The sequence below is a fragment of the Eucyclogobius newberryi genome, unplaced genomic scaffold (genome assembly GCF_026437365.1).
Source record: "Eucyclogobius newberryi isolate DKJ021-1_F unplaced genomic scaffold, fEucNew1.0.hap1 SCAF_22, whole genome shotgun sequence".
In the NCBI taxonomy this organism is placed as follows: Eukaryota; Metazoa; Chordata; class Actinopteri; order Gobiiformes; family Gobiidae; genus Eucyclogobius; species Eucyclogobius newberryi.
In genome coordinates, this window is record NW_027315857.1 from 15,183,061 (window position 1) to 15,204,035 (window position 20,975).

Below are 20,975 nucleotides of genomic sequence, written 5' to 3' on the forward strand. Positions count from 1 at the left end.
AAGACGTTACTGTGCTGGAATTTGAGAGCAGAAAGTGGGAGAGTTAAGGGCAAACTGGGAATGAAAGTAGAGTCTATTCATGTCTGTATTTTCCAGCTGACTGCACACAAACACTGATTATCCACACAGAGTAGCCATCTTGGACTTTTACCCCTTTAAACGTCCTACACTTGGAGAACAATGAGCCTTGGCATTTCAAAAGAATGACATGGATTGGCCAGTTCTTAGGTACACCACTTTGACTGCTGCAAACAGAAGCCAGACTTCTGAGCACTTTTCAGAGATGTTATTTTGCTTTTTGCTGCGGGTCACAGTAAAAACACAAAATGAATTCTGTATAAAATAGTGGGACATACGTGCTTCAAATGTCTGTGTTCTTACTGGTATGAAACAGAACTTCAACTGAACCTGCCAGTGCTTTAACCTTTAGATTGAGGACACATACAAGTGTTTCTCATTCTTAGTTTATGGACAGGCCATGTCTCAATCTCATGTCAGACCCTTCACAATTCCAGGCACACTGAGCTGCAGAGGCTGCACTAGCACAGACAGGATTGGTGCTACATGTTCTGGGGTTTATTTAGTGATCATTTACATCAGAGCAAAGACGTTTTGGTCTATTTTCAACAGTTTTAGACATAGGAACTAAACTGGCAACCTAAAGATAAGATAAGATAAGATATTCCTTTATTGTCCACACATGGGGAAATTTCATTGTTGCAACGCAGGTAGATACAGAGGAAAAGGACAGAAAACTTATAGGAAGTTTAAAAAACACTCTTAATAGAAGAACTCTTATAAACAAAAACTCGTATAGACAGAACCTATCATTTCTTAATTAGGAATGGAGGGGAAAAATAAAGATAAAAAAAATAAAAACAGCTAGCGTAAGACAAAATAATACTAATAATAATGGTAAAATAAACACTCTATTTACATCAGTTATATCCACATGAATGTGACATTATTGCATGTGAGTACGACAGTAATTGCACATGAATATGATGGTATTGCACATGGTTAATGAGGCAATCATGGGAGGCTCATTCTGCTTTCTGATTGGATAACCAAAACACCAAACAAAAACATAGACTTGGACACATTGGACATTACTGCATTTATTTCAGCTAAAACAACACTTGATTTGAGCACGTTTACATCTGCGGACACAAATAGGACACGTTTATGAACTTTTAAATAAAACGTCGGTGTAATCCCTCATTCGTCCAGGCGTGTTCCATAGTAGAAAAAGCTTCAGTTGTAGTCATCTGGACTCAGTTTGAAAAAATAGACGTTTCGACTCTCATCCAAGAGTCATTGTCAATAAAAGAATTTAGATCGAGAACTCCGATATTAATACTGTTCTGTGGTAAGACCCACCCATTGGGCGGAGCCTTCCTGAAGTAGAAAGAGTTGTTTGTTTCAACAGAAACTCCCCCCTTGTATCTACCGAGCTAGCCTATTCAGAATCTTAATGGGCTATTAGAATCCTTTTGTCTTTGTGAGACCCTGGCTCAACCACCCTGAGTACCTGATTAGCATCTAAATGTCCTGGTCCTGGTCCTCTACCTTTCCAGGGGTTCAGTAACCCATTATAAATAACAGGAAGATTAAACCTTAGCCCTCCATTTCTGTTTCTCGATCTAAATTCTTTTATTGACAATGACTCTTGGATGAGAGTCGAAACGTCTATTTTTTCTAACTGAGTCCAGATGACTACAACTGAAGCTTTTTCTACTTTTAAATAAAACATCTACATATCCTCCAGTTAACCAACTCAATGGTTGTGCAAATTAGCACTAACTAATCTGACAAATTTAATGTTTGTAGACATTCCTGCACTCAGATTTATTGTGGAAAGCTACAAATAGCTCTTACATAACCATTTGGCACAACATTATTGGCACACTTAGCACAGCTCTCTGTCTCAGTCTATTGCCTTGTAAGAGCATTTGAGGACAAGTAAAAAGTTGAAGTTGCAGAGAAATTGTAAATGCGATGTGGGTTCATGCAATGACAAAATGACTCTTTACTAGCCAGCAGTCTTTCAGCGCTGATTGTAAATCCTGTCATGTCTGGAAATAAATACATAGTTTTGAATGTGGCTCTGATTTTCACATGAAGTTCAAATGTGTCCACTTAGAAATGTCATTGACACAGGGTTTTATCTGCGGTTGATAAGTGAACAAACATGCATTGAGAAACAATCTGCTACTGTGTATTAGCTGCGTGTGCTAATTCTCCACTTACTTTGAAGTACAAAATTATGAGTACTCATTAGTACAAACGATTATTTGAAGAGCTTTTTCTATGACAAAAAATTATGTTCTTTTTTGTACCAGAAAACATGAAACAAATGTTATAGGCTACAACCAGTTCTGTTAAGCTTTCCAGAGTTTTGTAAAAAATGTGAGTAATTCAGTTTGACCTATAAATCAAACTGAATCATGATACATTAATAATATGAGTATTGATTACTTCTTCCTACATAAGCTACTCGAGTAGTTTCACATCTGGCTCTGTGTTGCAGCAGAGCATTTGGAGTAATGCCACAGTTTTCTATTGTGTCATTTCCAAAGGCTGTAAACACATCCTGGTCTTTTTAAAACCTGTTCTACTTCACATAAAGATGGGTTTTGATACTGCATTAGCACAGGTTTCTTGCAATGTAATATTACATTAGTCCCCTTTGGGACATTGGGATAAATGGATCAGATATATGTACACATGCCAAACATTAGACAAAAACAAAAATACTGTGTTCTGTTAGTTTTTATTCTTGATTTTCCTTATTAATTCTTAATAGGCCTTGATTTAGTCTTGGTTTTGTTTTGTTTTTAGCTAAGATTTTGACACTATTTGACTAATTGCCTAAAAAGGCATGTACATTTTCCGGTTTTAATACACCTTTAAAGTTGACTCGAAATCCCCTTGCTAATTAAAATGAAAATATAATGGTCTGATAAGGAATCCCTTGCAAAGATTAGCAAATACTTGAGGCAGACCATGAAAAAGCCAATTGAAATGAGATCTTGATTAACCACATAAATGATTCTTGCAATACATTCACATTCCAGATCCAGTGGACAAGTAAAAAACAAACAAACGCACACAGTAAAGTCCAACTCTCTTGGATATCTGATAGCATCCGATGAATTAATGATGGAAAGAGATCGTTCATTAAAAATCTCTCTCAAGAGTAAAACAATACTGACACACTGATCTTCAAAAGCTTAAGACATCAGGTGCTAAATGAAATGCACCAAAGCAAATGATTACACAAATGTCCAGTCAGATTCAAAGGGGAATGGACAAAAACATTTGGAAGCAGTTCCATTGTATTAAATCCTAATAGAAATGCTGAAGTGTCAGGGAAAAAAAAAAGATGAACCTGAGCTATATATTCAATAACTTTTTTATTTCATCTGTTAAAGAATTTGCATCACAGTTTACTCCAATCGAAATAGACAATATCAAAGGATCCAGCTCTGTTTAAGATGAGATACAGCCACTGTTTTAAATGCTTAAAATAACTTGAACAACTCATCTGCAAACAATATGTACAAACTAGATGTTGCTTTTCTAAAGAACAGTCATATCCTGTGAACTCTCTAACTGATGTCATCAACACTTCTATCAATACTGCTCAGTTTGCTGTCACGTGGGAAAATAGCACTTGTCAAATAGAGCACAGGAAAAGTGGCCAACTATTGCCCAATAGGTCAATATGCAGTAGATGCAGTGTTCCTTGATTTGAAAAAGGCTTTTGATACAGTTAACCATAATCTGCTCATATCAAAGATCACATCTTTTAACCTCTCAAAGCGCTCAGAGTCATGGTTTCAGTCATACTTACAGAACCAAGAACAATGAACTTTTTTCTTGAATACTAAAGGAGTCTTGCCCAACTCTTAACACCTAGAAAAATAAGTGCATTTGTTTTTTCCATCAAAATTAATGGGGAACTCATTGTATCATCATGTACCAGAGGAGAAATATTTAGGAATAATTCTAGACCCACAGTTGAATTTCAAAGTTAAAAAAGTGTGCAAAAAAACTAGATCTAACATTAATGGTTTCAAGATAATAAGAAAATGCCTAACTCCTGAGTGTGCACACATGTCTTTTAATTCTATGATCTTCTCCCATCTGTCCTTTGGAGCCACTGTCAATTCACAGACTGTGTGAAATGTCTTTTCGAGCACTATGATGCATATATTGGACTGCTGTGTTAGAGTCATTGTTTTTGTATCTGCCCCTATTCAAATAAACCAATAGAAAAATAAAATAAAGTGTTGTGTTTAAGAGTTGGCCTTTTAAATATTGCAATGATAATGTCATTACAGCACTTAACAGCCAAACTGCAAGTATTTGCTGTTGTGCAACCGCAAATATTAGAAAAAGTGCTTTCAAGTTTGACAAAAGTGTTGATTCTGTTTGTGTGAGTAGTGTGCTGTTGCTCAGGATAAACTGAGAAACACTATGTCAGACAAACAAACTGCTACAAACTACAATGCATTTGAGTTTGATTTTGTGAGGACAGCATGACTTTCCAAAGGGATCTGAGCTTTGGAATATTTAACTGGAATAATGTTGGCCATGCATGATAATAATGCATTAGATATTATTGTTGTTGTTGTTGTGTTACTTTTAATAACGGTTGACAGCCAACTGAAAAGATACATTTACAACCACCTACTGTAGTTATATCTTCAAAGTATGTGTTTTACGCTGTACCGTAAAAAAGAGAGAAAAAGAGACAAAGAGAGATAAAAAGAGATAACGAGATAGAGAACTGACTGGCCTGCGCTCTTTAAAGTGCGCGCGTCCTTCACGTGTCCTCTGATTGGCCGAGAGCAGCGGGAGGGGGCGTGCGCTCGGTGGCGTCACGTGACAGAGAGGGATGAACGCTCCTCGGAGAGAGAGAGAGAGAGAGAGAAGAGAGACAGATTAGCACCGAGCAGAGCCGAGGCAGGCGCAGTACAAGCCTCCTACATCCGCCAGTCAGACAGCCCGAGCCAGCTGCTAGCCAACTTAGCTCTCATAGAGTGTTAGCAACTAGCTGCAGAGTCCTCCTCCTAGCTGCTTTGGCATCTCATGAGGGACTGAGCGTGTCCCGTGGCGTCCCGCAGCAGCAGCAGTGCCCGTCCATGAGCCCCCCCCTTCTTCTTCTCCTCCTCCTCTTATCTCTTTCCTCTTCCTCCTCCGTCCTGCCAGCGCGCGTCTCCGTGTGTCCGTGTGTTTGAAGAGAGCGAGCCTACAACACACTTCTGACAGCGCACTGTTTACAATCGGTGTCCGGTGACTCCAGAGCGGGACTGTCTTCGCGTTTAAAGGCACCGACGCAGCGCCAGCATGTGAGTACAGACCCGGAGGTGGCGACCCGGGGACGAATAAATGAATGAATGAATGAATGAATGAATGAATTGATTGATTAATTAATGTGTGAACTGTCAACGGAGCTTTTGACGTGGACACGAGTCACGGTTCTGTCCGCAGTCGCGTGGCTGTGTGCGTGACGTGTGATAGCTCGGAGTTGCTAACATGCTACTATTATGCGCACAAAACTTCTCCAACTTTACGCACGTGTGCATAGTGTGTTTACGTTTGTGACAGGACCCCTCTGGATTGTGTAGTACTTCGTTTGCGTGTAGCGTGGTACTTGTACATGTATGAATGACGTGCACGAGTGGCGGTGGGACCCCCGGGGAAAAGTGTCAGTTTACGCAGCCCAAAGGAACGCGTTACACCCCCCCCGCGCGCGCCTCTTGTCACATGGTGAGGTCGAACTTTGCTTTTTGCTTTTGACTGAAGAATGGTTCGTTGGTTCTGAGTGTGTGGACTTGATTTGACTGTTTGTGTTTACTTTCTGGCGTTGCGCAATCTGCCCAGGATGTTGCAAGATGCGCTTCAAAGTGAGCGGAGATAACCTACTTCTTTTCATCCTGAGCCGTCTCATGGCCTTTGACCTTTGGACTTGTCTGGTTCTTGTGCGTTTTATGGTTTGGTTGGTTAATGTGCAAAGTTTGTTCTGTGTAGAAGCAACCTTTACTCCAGTTTTTGGACTGGTACCAATGCAATCATATGGAATTCAAAAGGGTCCGCAAAGATTCTGAGGGGGTCCCTTGAGGTTCAAACTAAATTGTGTGAATTGTAATGAAGGGATGGCATGTTAATTGCTTCTATCAAGTATTTTATAGTCATTACTCTTCTTTAACATCACTATTAATGATACAGTGGCTTCTCAGGTGGAGGATGCTTGGGCCACTGTAGCCGCAGGTAAACCATTGGTCGCTGGGAGTTAATGTTTATGAACCACTGTCATAGGGATGAGAGTTGGAAGTTTCAAATTAGGAAGTAGTTTCCATATTGCAGATATTTTGTAAGAAATAATCTGAAAGATTTTCCATACAATAAGCACTTAACCAGCACCAGTATTAAACCAGGATTAAACCAGGACTAAACCAGGACTAAACCAAACCAGGACTAAACCAAACCAGGACTAAACCAGGATTAAACCAGGATTAAACCAGGATTAAAGCAGGATTAAAGCAGGATTAAACCAGGACTAAACCAGGACTAAACCAAACCAGGACTAAACCAGGATTAAACCAGGATTAAACCAGGATTAAAGCAGGATTAAAGCAGGATTAAAGCAGGACTAAACCAGGACTAAACCAGGACTAAACCAGGACTAAACCAGGATTAAAGCAGGATTAAAGCAGGACTAAACCAGGACTAAACCAAACCAGGACTAAACCAAACCAGGACTAAACCAAACCAGGACTAAACCAAACCAGGATTAAAGCAGGATTAAAGCAGGACTAAACCAGGACTAAACCAGGACTAAACCAGGACTAAACCAGGACTAAACCAGGACTAAACCAGGACTAAACCAGGATTAAAGCAGGACTAAAGCAGGACTAAAGCAGGACTAAAGCAGGACTAAAGCAGGACTAAAGCAGGATAAACCCAGGACAAACCCAGGATTAAACCAGGATTAAACCAGGACTAAACCAGGACTAAACCAGGACTAAACCAGGACTAAACCAGGTCTAAAACAGGACAAAAATATTTAACACAATGTTCTTAGTCAAAATATTTCACTTTTCATGATAGTTGTTGTCTCTAAACCTGTGTCTTTCTTGTATTGTGTATTTGGTGCACACATTCCACTCACACATTTTTGATATTGTCTGGATGCATGAACAAGAACGAGAAATTGGCAAAACAGAACCAAGACATTGTTACTGAAAACTAAAGAATCATTGGATGACACTCGGACACTATCAAATACTTACAATACTACACGCAGAATAATAATGAATAGCATACGTAATACAATCTAAATTATAATAGATGCAGCTTGTCAAATATCTGGACGCTTTGAAATGAAAGAAAATGTTATTTGAATGTTGCGTTGTCAGGTCGGAGCAGCGGGGTACGTGTGCATCATGTTGACTCAGCTGGCGAAGGACTGACATACTTTAGACCGAGAAAGTGAAAGCGCATCAGAAAGTAGCATCAAACTCAAACAATAACCACTGTAACTTGAAGTAATCGAATCTAAATGTGCACAAAACTAGGATTAAAGATGGGAAAAAATGTCAGTCAATCTTAACTCTCTATTCTAAGTCAAAAAACAACAAAAAACTTGAACACATACTTTTCAAAGCCTAGTTAAAACAGTGATTTAATTTCACAGTGAACTAAAGATCTTCTATTTAAAAGGTACAATGTTTAACTTTTCAAAACTGAGGGTACACCAACTTCTTGTTATTGCTTTGCCTGGAATGGTCCACAATATGACATCAAACTTATCTTGTATTTGATCAATTACGTGTTGTTGTTGTTGTTGTTGTTGCCAAAAATGCATAAAAAACCCTGATTTCTTACTATGGGAAGAGTCGCCTTTTCACCAACATGTAACTGGACCTACTTTTCCTACGTTTCAATGGAAATTAAGTCTTTTTAATGCCATAATGTGGAACAAATAAGGCAAACATCATCAAAAAAGTATTATATATGAACTGGAAAATACAGCAGACACTCAGAGAAATGAGAGGAATAAGTTTGGGAGTCTGAAATCTGAAATCGAATGCAATTTCCTCAATATCCGGCGGCGTAGAGCTTCCTCCAACTTTTGAAAAAAACGAGTTCAGACGTTTTGAAGCGATCCCGTGGGCAGATGAAGCAGACAAGGCAATAAACAAAGGGTCAAAGGCGTCAGTGAAACTATCATATTTACCGTATTTTCTGGACTATAAGTCACTCCGGAATATAATTATTATTAAGTATTATTCCAAAAAATGCATAATAGAGAAGAAAAAAACATATATAAGTTGCACTGGAGTATGAAATGCGGTTGCAGGAGTGAAAATATCAAATATCACTTATACTTATACTCTGGAGCGACTTATAAGTATTAAGTATAAGTTGCACCCTGGCCAAAACTATGAAAACTGGTGTGACTTATAGTCCGGAAAATAAGGAAGGAATAAAGAAGGGATGAGTCCTTCAGTGGTGTAAGGAGGACACAGAGTAGGAAAGTGTGCGCTGAGTCAATACAATATGACAAGATATAGACACGTTTGGACCTGTTACTAAGACCCATTATTATAGTCTCTTGTAATGCTCTGTTATGCAACTTCTACTTATCTGGTTGGACAAAGTTGTGTGAGTAAGAGTGCAAAAGCTGGTGCTCTAAACACGGGCGTTTTGGGGCAGAATGACTGTTAAGTGGCCGCCATTCTGTGCTTCCCGGACTGTCCCACCAAACACCAGCGAAGGAAGAAACGCTGTAGTGCGCGAAATGTACCCATTATTTCAGTGGTCAACCGGTCAAACGATTATTTCTATTGTATATTGAGATTAGGGATGTCACGGTTTTAATTTTACTCAAATGATCATTTGCTATTATTGGCATCGCGACAGCAACAAAAATCCAGAATGTTCTTTTTCCTGTTTTCTCAACACATCACTGCTCCTCATTATGTGACCTGCTTTATGAACTCAAACTTTCTGAACGATCAATTTGACATAAACGGAAAGATAAAAAAGCACTTTACGTTTACTTTTTTGAGGAAAGGCTGAGCAGAAATAACTTTATTTTGCTGCTAAAATCGTCACATTTCTTTTAATTGAGACCTAATTGAGTTTGGAAATTGTCACTTTTCTATAAATAATAAAAAAATAAAAATGTTCTTCTAAAAATGTCACAATTACAATTTTTAATTTTTAAAATATTTATTCACCTAAATAAACATGATTAACCTTAAAATCTTGACATTCCTAATTGAGATTTGTATAGATTTTTAACCAAATAAATGTCGAAATACAGCAACTGAACGCTTTGAAATGGAAACTATTTCTAAATTAAGTGTAAAAACATTTTGGACATTTTGATTTAATGATGCCACACACTTTGTTATAATAAAACATCTTTTGGCATACGTTTCAGTGTCTGTATAGTCCAAAATATGATTAGTTCTGAATCGTCGCAGCCCGTTACATCCATGACCACACCAACAGTTTGTACATGTGTAATACGTGATGTCCTCTCCTCTCTTTATTGACCTATTGTCTTTTAGCTTATCCACCAAACTGGTCACTTTGTTTGTGTGATCAGAGTCCACCTTTTAGCCCCTTAACATTGCGAGATAGGGCCATTGATGATATCACAATATTTGTTTATGATACACTTTTGCTCTGATTACGTTGCGCCGTTGCCTCATGCCTGAACTGTGTTTGTCTGGCGTCTGCGTCAGAGGAGAACTTTGAACAGATCGAAGTTAAAGTGTAAACTGGAGAATTCCTCAGTACCACGCGACCAGGGATGTCCAGATGAGTCTATAAACGTGATTATAACGTCAGAAGGACCAAAAGATTATAATCGGGACAGTTTTAGAAGCAGAATTAAGTCTTTTTAGTTCAATCTGTCGCCAAAAAAAAAGACCTAAATGTAAATTACTTTTTTATCTGTGGGTTTTTGTCAGATTTAACTTTATTTTGTCCTTCAGAAAGTTCAATTTGGTAAAGCTGGTCACAAACAGACCATGAGAATGAAAGAAAATGAAAGATTTTCCCTGTTATGTGGCGTCACAGTCTCAATAATCACAAATTAAATCACAAAGTTTTCTTCTCACAATAATCATAATACTAAATCTTGATATATCGTGAAATCCCTACACACAAGTACTTATTATTCTGCATAAGTGGTCACTGTGGAGTTGTTACTGTGGGAGCAAACATTAAGTGTGAAAGTCAGCCGAGTTCATCTGGCATGTGTCGTTCAACTTTCTTTGTGTGTGTATTCTGCTGTAGCACTTTCATTTTGCCCAAAAGATTCTCAGTTGTTTTGATTTTGTGGTCATTTTATTGTTTTAGTTTTGATTGTGTCATTTCAGTGGAAAGCTGAGGTTTTGATTTCATATGGTGAGCTGCAACGATTAGACGCCAAATATGTATTTTTCGATTAGTTTACTAGTCAAACCATTGTCAAAGTGATGTTAGAAAGCGTAGTAGTAGTAGTGGTGGTGGTGGTGGTGGTGGTGGTGGTGGTGGTGGTGGTGGTAGTGGTAGTGGTAGTGGTGGTGGTGGTGGTAGTAGACGAAGTAGTAGTAAGAGTAGTAGACGAAGTAGTAGTAAGAGTAGTAGACGAAGTAGTTGAAGAAGTAGTAGTAGTAGAAGGAATATTAGAAGGAATAGTAGTATTTATATGTACATTGAGAGTTTCTAAATACATTATCAAACAAATAATGGGTGAAATATTGTGACTGAAGACTTCTAGATGGAGAATATTTATGAATAAAGTGTGAAAATTGTTCAATATTTATTTCTTTACTTTTTGATTGAATATTGTCATTGTCTTTGTTATAAAAAGGTTCTGTGTTTTAGAGTCTAAATATGCAAATCCAAAGCTCACATATTTCCATTTCCTGTATTGTAGGACCAAGTATTTGTTCAGATGCATGCAAATGATGAAAGCAGAGGGTATACATACTCTGATAATTTATTTCTATATGTTTTATGTTTTTTGCCTGGTTTACCTGTGTGTTTTTTAAGCCTTTAAGTCCAGGGTCACATTCCTCCAATGGTAGAAAACGTGTAAAATAGTTAAAAGCAGGTTGTGGTAGGAGCGCCCCTCACTTTACTTGTAACTGATAAAATGTCAAATTTCTACATGGAAATGCCACTCAGGGTTTATTGGCTTCTGGACAAACGACCTCTCTCTGACCTTCACAAGACACCGGTTTGTTGTGAAGAAAATAGATTTGTTTGATTCTTAAACATATTTATGCATCCATCCAGTCATTTCCATGTGTGCACCATCTGAATGTGGCTGTTTTTAAAATGTTATTAATAAAGTTCATCAATCAAAAAAGAGTGTTAATAAAAAATATGAAATTACTCAAGTTATTCTAGTATCATTAGCACCACCAATGCTATCTTATTATGATTATACTACTACTACTACTACTACTACTACTACTACTACTACTACTACTACTACTACTACTACTACTACTACTACTAATACACCTACTACTACTACTACTACTACTACTACTACTACTATTGCTACTACTATTACTACTACTATTACTCCTACTCCTACTCCTACTATTACTCCTACTATTACTATTACTCCTACTATTACTATTACTCCTACTATTACTACTACTCCTACTATTACTACTACTACTATTACTACTACTATTACTCCTACTCCTACTTCTACTCTTACTATTACTCCTACTATTACTACTATTACTACTACTCCTACTATTACTATTACTCCTACTATTACTATTACTCCTACTATTATTACTACCACCACCACCACCACCACCACCACCACCACTCCTACTCTTACTCCTACTCTTACTCCTACTCCTTCTACTACTCCTTCTACTACTCCTTCTACTACTCCTTCTACTACTACTACTCCTTCTACTACTCCTTCTACTACTACTCCTTCTACTACTACTCCTTCTACTACTACTCCTTCTACTACTCTTACTACTACTACTCCTTCTACTACTCTTACTACTACTACTCCTTCTACTACTCCTACTTCTTCTCCTATTACTACTCCTTCAACTCTTTCTAACATCATTTTGGCAAAATTGTGACAGAACTGACAGCACAATTTATTTAGTCTAAATGATGTAAAATCCTGTTTTGTCTCGTTCTTGTGGACCCTTTCTCGTGTCTCGTCCCTTTTAATACATAAACTTCACAACATACATTCAAAGGCCTAACTGAAGAATGAATATTTAATCTCCTCTGGGTCCAGTTTCTTTGACATAAGTACTCTCTTTATTTGTCCCTCTGTGGGCTATTTACTCTCAGCTGCCGTTTATTCTTGCCCTTTTGAAACTAAATACAAACAAGAGCAGTAAAAGGCAAATCTGATTAAACACGAGCGGACGTCAGGACATTGCGGTCAACGCAAACTGTGGCTTCTGGACTTACCGATACATATATCTTTTCACCGCATCGACAGTTTAATTGAGCCGTCTCTCACTTTAGTGGCCGTTGAATTCTATTATCGTTTCCGAGCCCTGAGAAAGACGAACCAGAACGTCTGCATCGATGGGAGCTTGTACATTCCTTCCATATCATAGTTTATCAGTTTGTTTGAGTGCATTTCAGTGACCAAACCGTCTTCACTGCACATCACTTTGCACAAATCGAGATCTGAGGGAGATAACTTGACAAGAAAGTGATTGTGATCAAAATGCAAGATCATTGTTGAACTGCATGGTCTTGTTGGGTCATAAAAAGTTGAAAAATGTGTGGAAAGAAACAGGAAATGACATCACACTAGGGACGATCATCCCAAGTTTGTGCATAATTTACACAAAATAAAAAACATTTCTGGCCCCTAAACAATAATTCAACAAACTAAAGGTGCTCTCATATATTCGTATTTTGTCAAATAAAAAAACCCCAATGACAATAGAGTTTGGCCCAGTGGTTGCACGCTAATTTCCTAGTGTGACATCATCAATTACAAACAGGAAGTCCAATTATACAACTGCTATTCTAGGATACATTTTTAAATATATTTTTTCAAGCAAATGTTAACATATTTATCTTAACTCCATTTTAGTTTCAATGAGTCGTCCAACCTATCATAGGCACTTTAAGTACAGCCAATATAATGTATTTTCCAGTGTACTTTTTGTTATGACTCGTAGTGCTACTACTACAAAACTTTCAGTGCTTCAAGGCATTAGGGCAGGTTTGATATGGATATTTGAGCCGCATTTGTATATTATTTAGATGTAATGTAATTTAATGTTGAAATTCATAGCAAGGCCCAAAAATCTTGAAGAAAGTACCTCAAGTTCACTTTTCACAGTAATACATAAAAAAATACATTAAAAAGTGGCATGATTGTGTAAACGGTTATTATAGCCTAATTGTAGCTCTTTTTACTACCATTCTTGCACTGTCTGACTGGGACATCGCCCAAATGAAATCAGCACCAAATATCGGACTCATTTCCCATATCAGCTCTCATTCAATATTACCGCTTCCAACACTTTTAACTATATCTCACATTTTAATGACATTTCAGCCAAATATTCCACAGTTCCTCACTGGTCTCACTGGCATGACATTTGGCTTCCTCTGAGCGGAGCTGGGGTCCGGTGTAGAGTTCAGGAGTGGGACACCTTACACCAGCCCAAGTCGGGACAGTGCTGTTGTCCTCACACGGGATCGCCTTTCAGCTCTTAGCCTCTGCCAAATAAATCAGATCCCATTCATGTTTTCCTTCAAAAGACTTTAAATGGGCTGCCTGTCTCTATGGACATGTGCAGAGTAATGTCTTTATTCTGTTATCCATCTTATTAAGTTACAGGGTTTTTATTTTGCCATTATCAAGTGTATCATTTATAGCAAAAACGCAATATTTCACATTTATCTGATAATTGAACCTCGGATAATACTTTCAAAGACATATTCTAACCCATTTCTGGTTTATTTATATAATATAATTTGTCAATATGGCCCACCCCTGTACATATTGCACCATCCACTTTATAACCAACTAATAAATACATGTTTTAAATGAGCATATGCAATTAATTACAGTGCCCCGTCATGTTCTCTGACTTGGACCCATTGCAGTGCAGGTTTGATGATGTTCTGTTGCTGTTAAAAGTCGTTCCCTGTCATGCTCCTCCAAAACTTCCTTCAATTGTTTAGCGGTGGTTGTTGTTGTACATAACAAATAAAACCTCTTTCCCGTTTATAACTTTTATGACAAAGACGATAATGTAATAACATCAGGAGACACAGTGCTACTTCTTGACATCTGGAGTCTTTCGTAGTACTACTGCTTATAAATTTAAAGATTACATTACATTTACATGCCTCAGGTGTCAAATACATGCTGAATTGGGAACAGGAGAAGATGTGGAAAGATGAAACTGCTTGTGCTCGGTGGGACGGTGACTGGTGTCAACACAGAATTCCACTGTGTCAGCAATTCTGTGGCAATTAAATGGATAAATGAACCGGAGAATGAAATGATTAATATAACATGCGTTTTTTTTAGATCTGCATCAGTGCAGATCTAAAAAAACGTTTCCTGCTGGGGAGTTTGTCACCTGCTTGTCTCAATGGAGATGTCGACGAATTGCCGAGAATGTTCCATAGTATGGTATTTAACATTTTTGAGCAATAAAAAATAAACTATTAAAGTAAACTATTCAAAATACGAACATCTCTACAGGGACAATTAGTTGCTGGGCCCGTAAAAGGTTCACAACGTAGATTTAAACTTGAAACCGGAGTAAATGGGAACAATTTGGAGAAATGTCATGAATGAATGAAATTGTGATAATGATAAACGTATTGCGTAAGCGTATTGATTATGGACCCAATACGATACCAATGAGTTTTGTATTAAAATGCATTCAAAGTTATATACTAATAGAGAATATGCGTGTAGAAGTTTTAATTCTCTTCACTCCACCCCGGTTTGAACTACTCTACTACAAATAAATTAAGAGCGGATAAACAAAGTGGATTAAACATTGATTAAATTGTAAAACATTTTAAGTATAGATACAGTATAGTTGCATGAGAGATAATACTCTTTGCTTCCTCAGTCAGTATTGAAATATTGATATTTTGGTATCAATCCACCCATCACTATGTATTTAATGTTATTTTGGCTAAGGCTGTTTAATCCCAGTAGACTTTTGAGGGTCAAAAGTTTCTCACTATAAGCTATACTGTATCATGATACAATGTGTAAAGGATGTCAAGATTATTTAGTTCATTAATAATCATGATCATGCAGGTTACAATATCATTGTAAAAATAATTAATCTTGACTCGTTCAGAAGCAAAATTATGTCACTTCAATTCAATTTGTGTTTTCAAAAGTACAACAAAATGTAAATTGCTTTTTATGTGGCTGTTTTTATCACAATAAGTTGGTCACGTACGATTGGAACAGCAATGTATTTAAAAAAAAAATCAAATATAGAGACTTAATACATTTACAGTTTCAAAATATACATGGAAAATAGATACAAAAATAAACTTTGAGTTTACGGTTCAAATTCAATACAAAAATGTTTGGTCTTCACAGCTTTGAGGTTAGTACGATAATTTAAGGCATTTATATAAGAGCACAAAAATGATTGAAATACTCTTAAGTTTTGGAAGAGCAATGGATTACACGCTGTGACGGAGCGTTCCCCTTGTGTGTAATGTGCGCGTGTGACCACAGTGTGGCAGCAAAGCACCGCTGAACACACAGCCTAAGTGCGCGGTGTCAGAAGAAGAGAGTGTTGTGGTAGAGGCTTTGCTCACGTCTCCATCTGTTCTGCTGTCACTTCCTCCGGGTAAATATTCTACTGCCGCTCTCATCTTGCAAGTAGCAGGCTGTGCATCGTGTAAAGGGGGTTATTTCAATTAGGCTGTCTTTTCTTGTGCACTTGACAACGGCTGTTACTAGATGTAAATCTGTGACTACCTTCAGTAAAATGCATGCTTTGAAAAACAAACGTTTGCAAATTTAGGAATGAATAGGATTGATAATTGTGCCATTTACAAATAAGTTGGAGAATGGTGACAAAAAAGTTAGGTGTCCATAAACCTGGCTGCAACCAATTAACGTTGATGCACCTGATTGGCTGTGACAGGAGGATTGTGTGTCCTTGTTTTCTCTCAGCCAATCAGCGTGGGTATATTTACGCCTGAAAAATGCTGATTGGTGTTGAATGCTCATGTTCACAAAAGAAGACATTTGATAGTCACCAACACTGTCTAAAATGTGTTAGTTAGAGTAGATTTTTAACGTATTATATTTGCAAGACAAAGAACAATGAAGTTTAAGATAAGTTTTTCAATTTTGGCACATTAGTTTGCCCTTTTCAAAGAAGATTAGTGTCCGATGTAACAGTTTACATGACATTTCAGTGGTCTGATAACTCCATAAATCTGATGATTGAATTTTTGGTGTACATGTAAGCTATCAATCAGCCACAGTGCACTTTATCATTAAATTAAATTACATTTGTCATTAGCAAAAGGAGAAAAAGAGAAAAATAAATACAATATTATTTGGATAAAGCGCAGTATTCCCATGAATGAAATAATTATGATACAATAGATCTGTTTTCAATTGTTTGGGTTTGGGGAGCAAGCCTTTACTCATCTAAATGAATGGTACTGGTACTTTAATTCAGCTATATTTGTTTCAGCTCCATTTGAATAATAATATTCAATTGGATTTATTTTTGTAGCGTCCCAAAATCACAACAGTAGTTCCCTTGATGTGCCTCTGTCGATTAAACAAAATCAGAGAACAGACAGTCCCATGATACAGTAATTAGCCGTTTAACAACCATACAATACAATCTTGGAAAAATGGATGGGGACAACTATTCAAAGCATTTGGAATTATGAATACTTTTAATTAAATGTAGTATATAATGTATAAATGCGAGCACATGACTGGTGAGTCTGCTTGTCTTGATTCTTCCCTCTTGTGTTTGTGGCCTGAACAGTCTGAACTAAAGCAGAAGATGATTCATTTCTTGTGAAGATAAACATATTAGTGGTTAGTGTTCGAAAAGGGCAACAGAATGAGTGCATGACTACACTCTCATGACTGCAGCGGTTCAGTGGGAGCTTTGATTCCCGCTCTGATCGCTGCTCTTGTGTCATTGAGCAAGACCCAAGGCTCCTTTTTATGTTTAACTGTAGGAAGAAATGTAGAATGTACCTATGTCTCACTGTCCTCTCTCCTCCTCAGCATGTTGGGCTACACAGTGATCCGTGGGGGCCTGGGACTCCTGGCGGTGCGGAGGGTGTGTCTGGTGTCCCGCTCGGCTCACACGGTCCCACGCACCGAGCTGCGCCCCATCAAAAAGGTCATGGTGGCTAACAGAGGTGAGACGGATCTTGAACTGTGTATGGGGGGTTGAAATCCAAACGTCGCACAAACTGCTCTGATGCATATTTTTTTTCCCAAATTGTGCATTTTCTATGTCTCGGTTCAAGGTTTAATTTGTCGACCGGAGCGCGCTATTTGTAAGCTCTGTGCGCTTCACCGTGTGCTTTTATCTTTCCCCCCACATTTCTATGCGCGTTAGACCGTGGATGCATTAGCTGAGAGTTGAGAGCTGCGGCGCTGACACGTCATCATTTCCCCCTATGGCACACAGACTCGCTGCTGTTGTGTACCAATAAACAAAACAGAGCAATACCGCAAACTTCATTGACATGTTTGTACAGCACAGAGCAGGAGACGAGGCAGACACGGCACCCAAAGATCACCCGTGTTTATAAAGGCTGAAGACTTAAGACGAGCTGCGTTTGATATGTCAGGAGTTCATGTTTTAGAAAACACATAAAGTAAACACAAGCTTAGCTACAAATGGGACACACATTCCCTCTTTCCTCTTCTTCTACCAAATGTATTCAGGGTAAAAACACAGCTGAAAGGCACAGCTAAGATGGCACTACCACACGGCATCTGGAACCTACACGTCTTTAGCATGACGTCCAAAAATCTTTGAGACGAAAACGAATAAATCTGTGGACACCACATATTTAAGGTTTAAGTGGAAGTGGGATATGTATTAAAATGTATAACTTTGTTGTTTTGGAGTTATGTCATGTAAGTTAGTATAGTAGCCTGTATTATCTGTAATTATAAGTGGCCACACAGAGACTGAAGCGTGTAGTATAATGGTCACATTTATGGTAACACTTTTCTCCTTTCAGGGCACTTCAGTAACCACTCACCCATTCATGCACACATTCACACACCAGTGTGGCAGACACTGGGGGCGAGGCGGGTTGTCTTGCCCAAGGACACCATGGCAGTACCTGCGACTGCTGCACTCACCAGATCAGAGGGCATAAAGGGTGCAATATTACTGCCCTTTAATGGGTCATTTTTTCAACTTGGCCACTTACAGGTGCCCAGCTCTAGGTTTATGTATCAAACAAATGTGAAAGGACTGAATATTTGACCACAAACGTTAATTCACTTAAATGTGTGGCAGGATTTTGACTGGTCTAGAATAATAACTTCCTTAAACTGTAGAATGTGCTGCCTGCCTTAACTTACCTCGATCATGGTTTACCCTCATTTTAGACTATGTTCAGCCATAATATACAAGAACATTTAATTTTGCATTTCTTCTAAACAACAATGTTATATTATCGTCAATACTGTAAATTGCTCCCCTCCTAATACAAGACTGTTTAATTAAATTTGCTAATGCAATTGAATGTATAATTTAAAAGCAAAAACCTGACATTTGAACATTTCTCGAGGCAAGACAAGACTCTATTTCCATTCTGATTCACATCCAGTTCCATGCAGATATTGAAACACACATCATATGCACACAGGCAGAGGCAGGCGGCGGTGTTGACTTTGTGCCTCTTGCATCAGCTGCATTCTGTGTGGAGTTAAAGCATGTCTGACACAGTTTCATTTACCACTTGAATTACTTGATTGCAAAAATAGAGCTACATTATGGGTTTGTAATATTCACTTGGACCTCTTTGTGCTTACTATGCTTATTTTAATTGTGGTTGCAATTATTGGTTGGAATTATAAAATGTTCCAATTCCCACAAACTCTGTAGCAAAGCAGAGGCTGATCGTCCAACGTTTTACTATAAACAAATCATAGTTTTTCCTATTATTGACAGTGCAGTTATTTTTTTTGTGTTCTGCCACTTGACAGATGAAGTAACTAAATGCATGCTTGTCCATTGGTCACTCCTTTTTCCTTAGCTTTCATTTGTTTCTGGGCTGTGTGGCCTGTACAACGCTGAAGTATGGATGAGAAGCATTAGTAGCAACAGTAATAGACATTATCTCTAGATGACTCATACCAACTTCTTAAAAATGAAGCTTACCTAATAAAAACTGTTAACTTTGGCATTGTAGTTCACATCTTAAAATAATGTGTTTTGATGGGGAAAAAAATCTTAGTGAATAGAAATTACTCTTTTTCTGTGCACAATTTAGGCATTATCACACCCTCTGTTGGCAACAGAGGAAATTAACCATACAACAGTAAATCATGCATACAAAAATGAATAAAGCAGGTCAATATATCCAATTTCAGGTCAGAAATGCACAGAAAACATCAGAGTAAAACTTATCTGACTGCTCAAGACAACATGAGCTTGTGAACAAAAAACCTTCATGAATCAAGCAAAATACAACTTAAAGCTGTCAATCGGTAACAAAAGTGTGGATTGTGCCAATTTCAGTCTGAACATCTAAATAAAACAAACTCTTCTTATAAACACATCTTGGTGGAGCCCATCATGTTTACAACGTGACAATCTTTAATCCTCACATGTATTCAAATGGACCAGTGTGAGCGCTCACACTTACTCCCAAGCCATGGTATTTTCCCTGTCACTCCCCTCCCTCCCTCTCCGGCCCCTCCTCCTCCACATTTGGCCAGATCCACCAGACCGTGCTCCTTTCTGGGCTTGTGTGATTGAGGGCCGGGGCCCCGACCATCATATCATATCATATCACATTGGCTTCCACTTGACCAAGCACATCTCCTGCCTTCTTCACTAATATCCTGCTCCCTCTGCCCTCTGCTCTGCTCACTCCATCCCTCCTTTAGCCCTTTCATGTTGAGCACTCGTCAGGTTTGCTCTGGCTCTAGTCCCATCGCCCCATGTCACGTTCACTCATGTTTCACTCATGTTTCATTCTCTGTTCACTTTTCACTTTATTTCTTGTGAACTGCTTTTCTGTTTTAACACTTTGTTGCTAATCTTACTTTGTTGCTAGTTTGATTTAAAAACTCCAGAATGTCAGAGACTGTGAAGATACATTCAGTCTTTTTAAAACGTTAGTGCATGGGGAAGATCAGTTTTTGGACTTGTTTTGCGCCTGCTCCAGGGCCGCTGTTAAACTTGTATTAATTAAATTAAACCTTTCTCCGTAGGGCTGCAAGATGGATGGGATTACAGTCAGATCAAAATTGCTATTTGAAAGTCCACCAATTGGCAAACTATAATCTCATTTTATATTATATCTTTTCTATAAAAGCTGCTGACTCTGAAGTTTAGACCTCTGTTCTGAAATGCATGGGATTCTTTTAATAGCGTCACAGTTCAGCTTTCCATCTTCTCTTGGATGTTAATGCTCCTGGACGTGTTAAAAATGTGCCCTCTGAACAGAATTCTAATATTCAAAGATAAATTGCAAATCTAATCGCAATGACAATGCTTGTCATAAAAATTACATTTTGGCTGGTGTTATTGATGAGGAAACGTATGTGAAAGCTCATAAAGGTGATTTTTGCATGTGTCAAAGGCGCTTTTACTGGTTTACTCATTTTGTCTTTGATGTTTTCTGATTTTTTTATTTCTTGCCTCTCTGCATTGACGACACCACCACCAGTTTTGCTTAGTTCTGGTTTAGGGCAGGTCTTTTCTACCTTGTATTTT

The 20,975-nt window shown here is 38.1% G+C and overlaps 1 protein-coding gene across 1 annotated transcript in view; it reads left to right on the forward strand.

Annotated features, from left to right (window-relative positions):
• The first annotated feature begins 17,287 nt into the window (after window positions 1-17,287).
• Window positions 17,288-20,975, forward strand: part of LOC140372094 (pyruvate carboxylase, mitochondrial-like) — a 340,452-nt gene continuing 336,764 nt past the window's right edge. The window contains exon 1 of the mRNA XM_072459379.1: window positions 17,288-17,424. Coding sequence (XP_072315480.1) covers window positions 17,289-17,424 — 136 coding nt within the window. The 5' untranslated portion in view covers window position 17,288. The remainder of the gene's footprint in view (window positions 17,425-20,975) is intronic.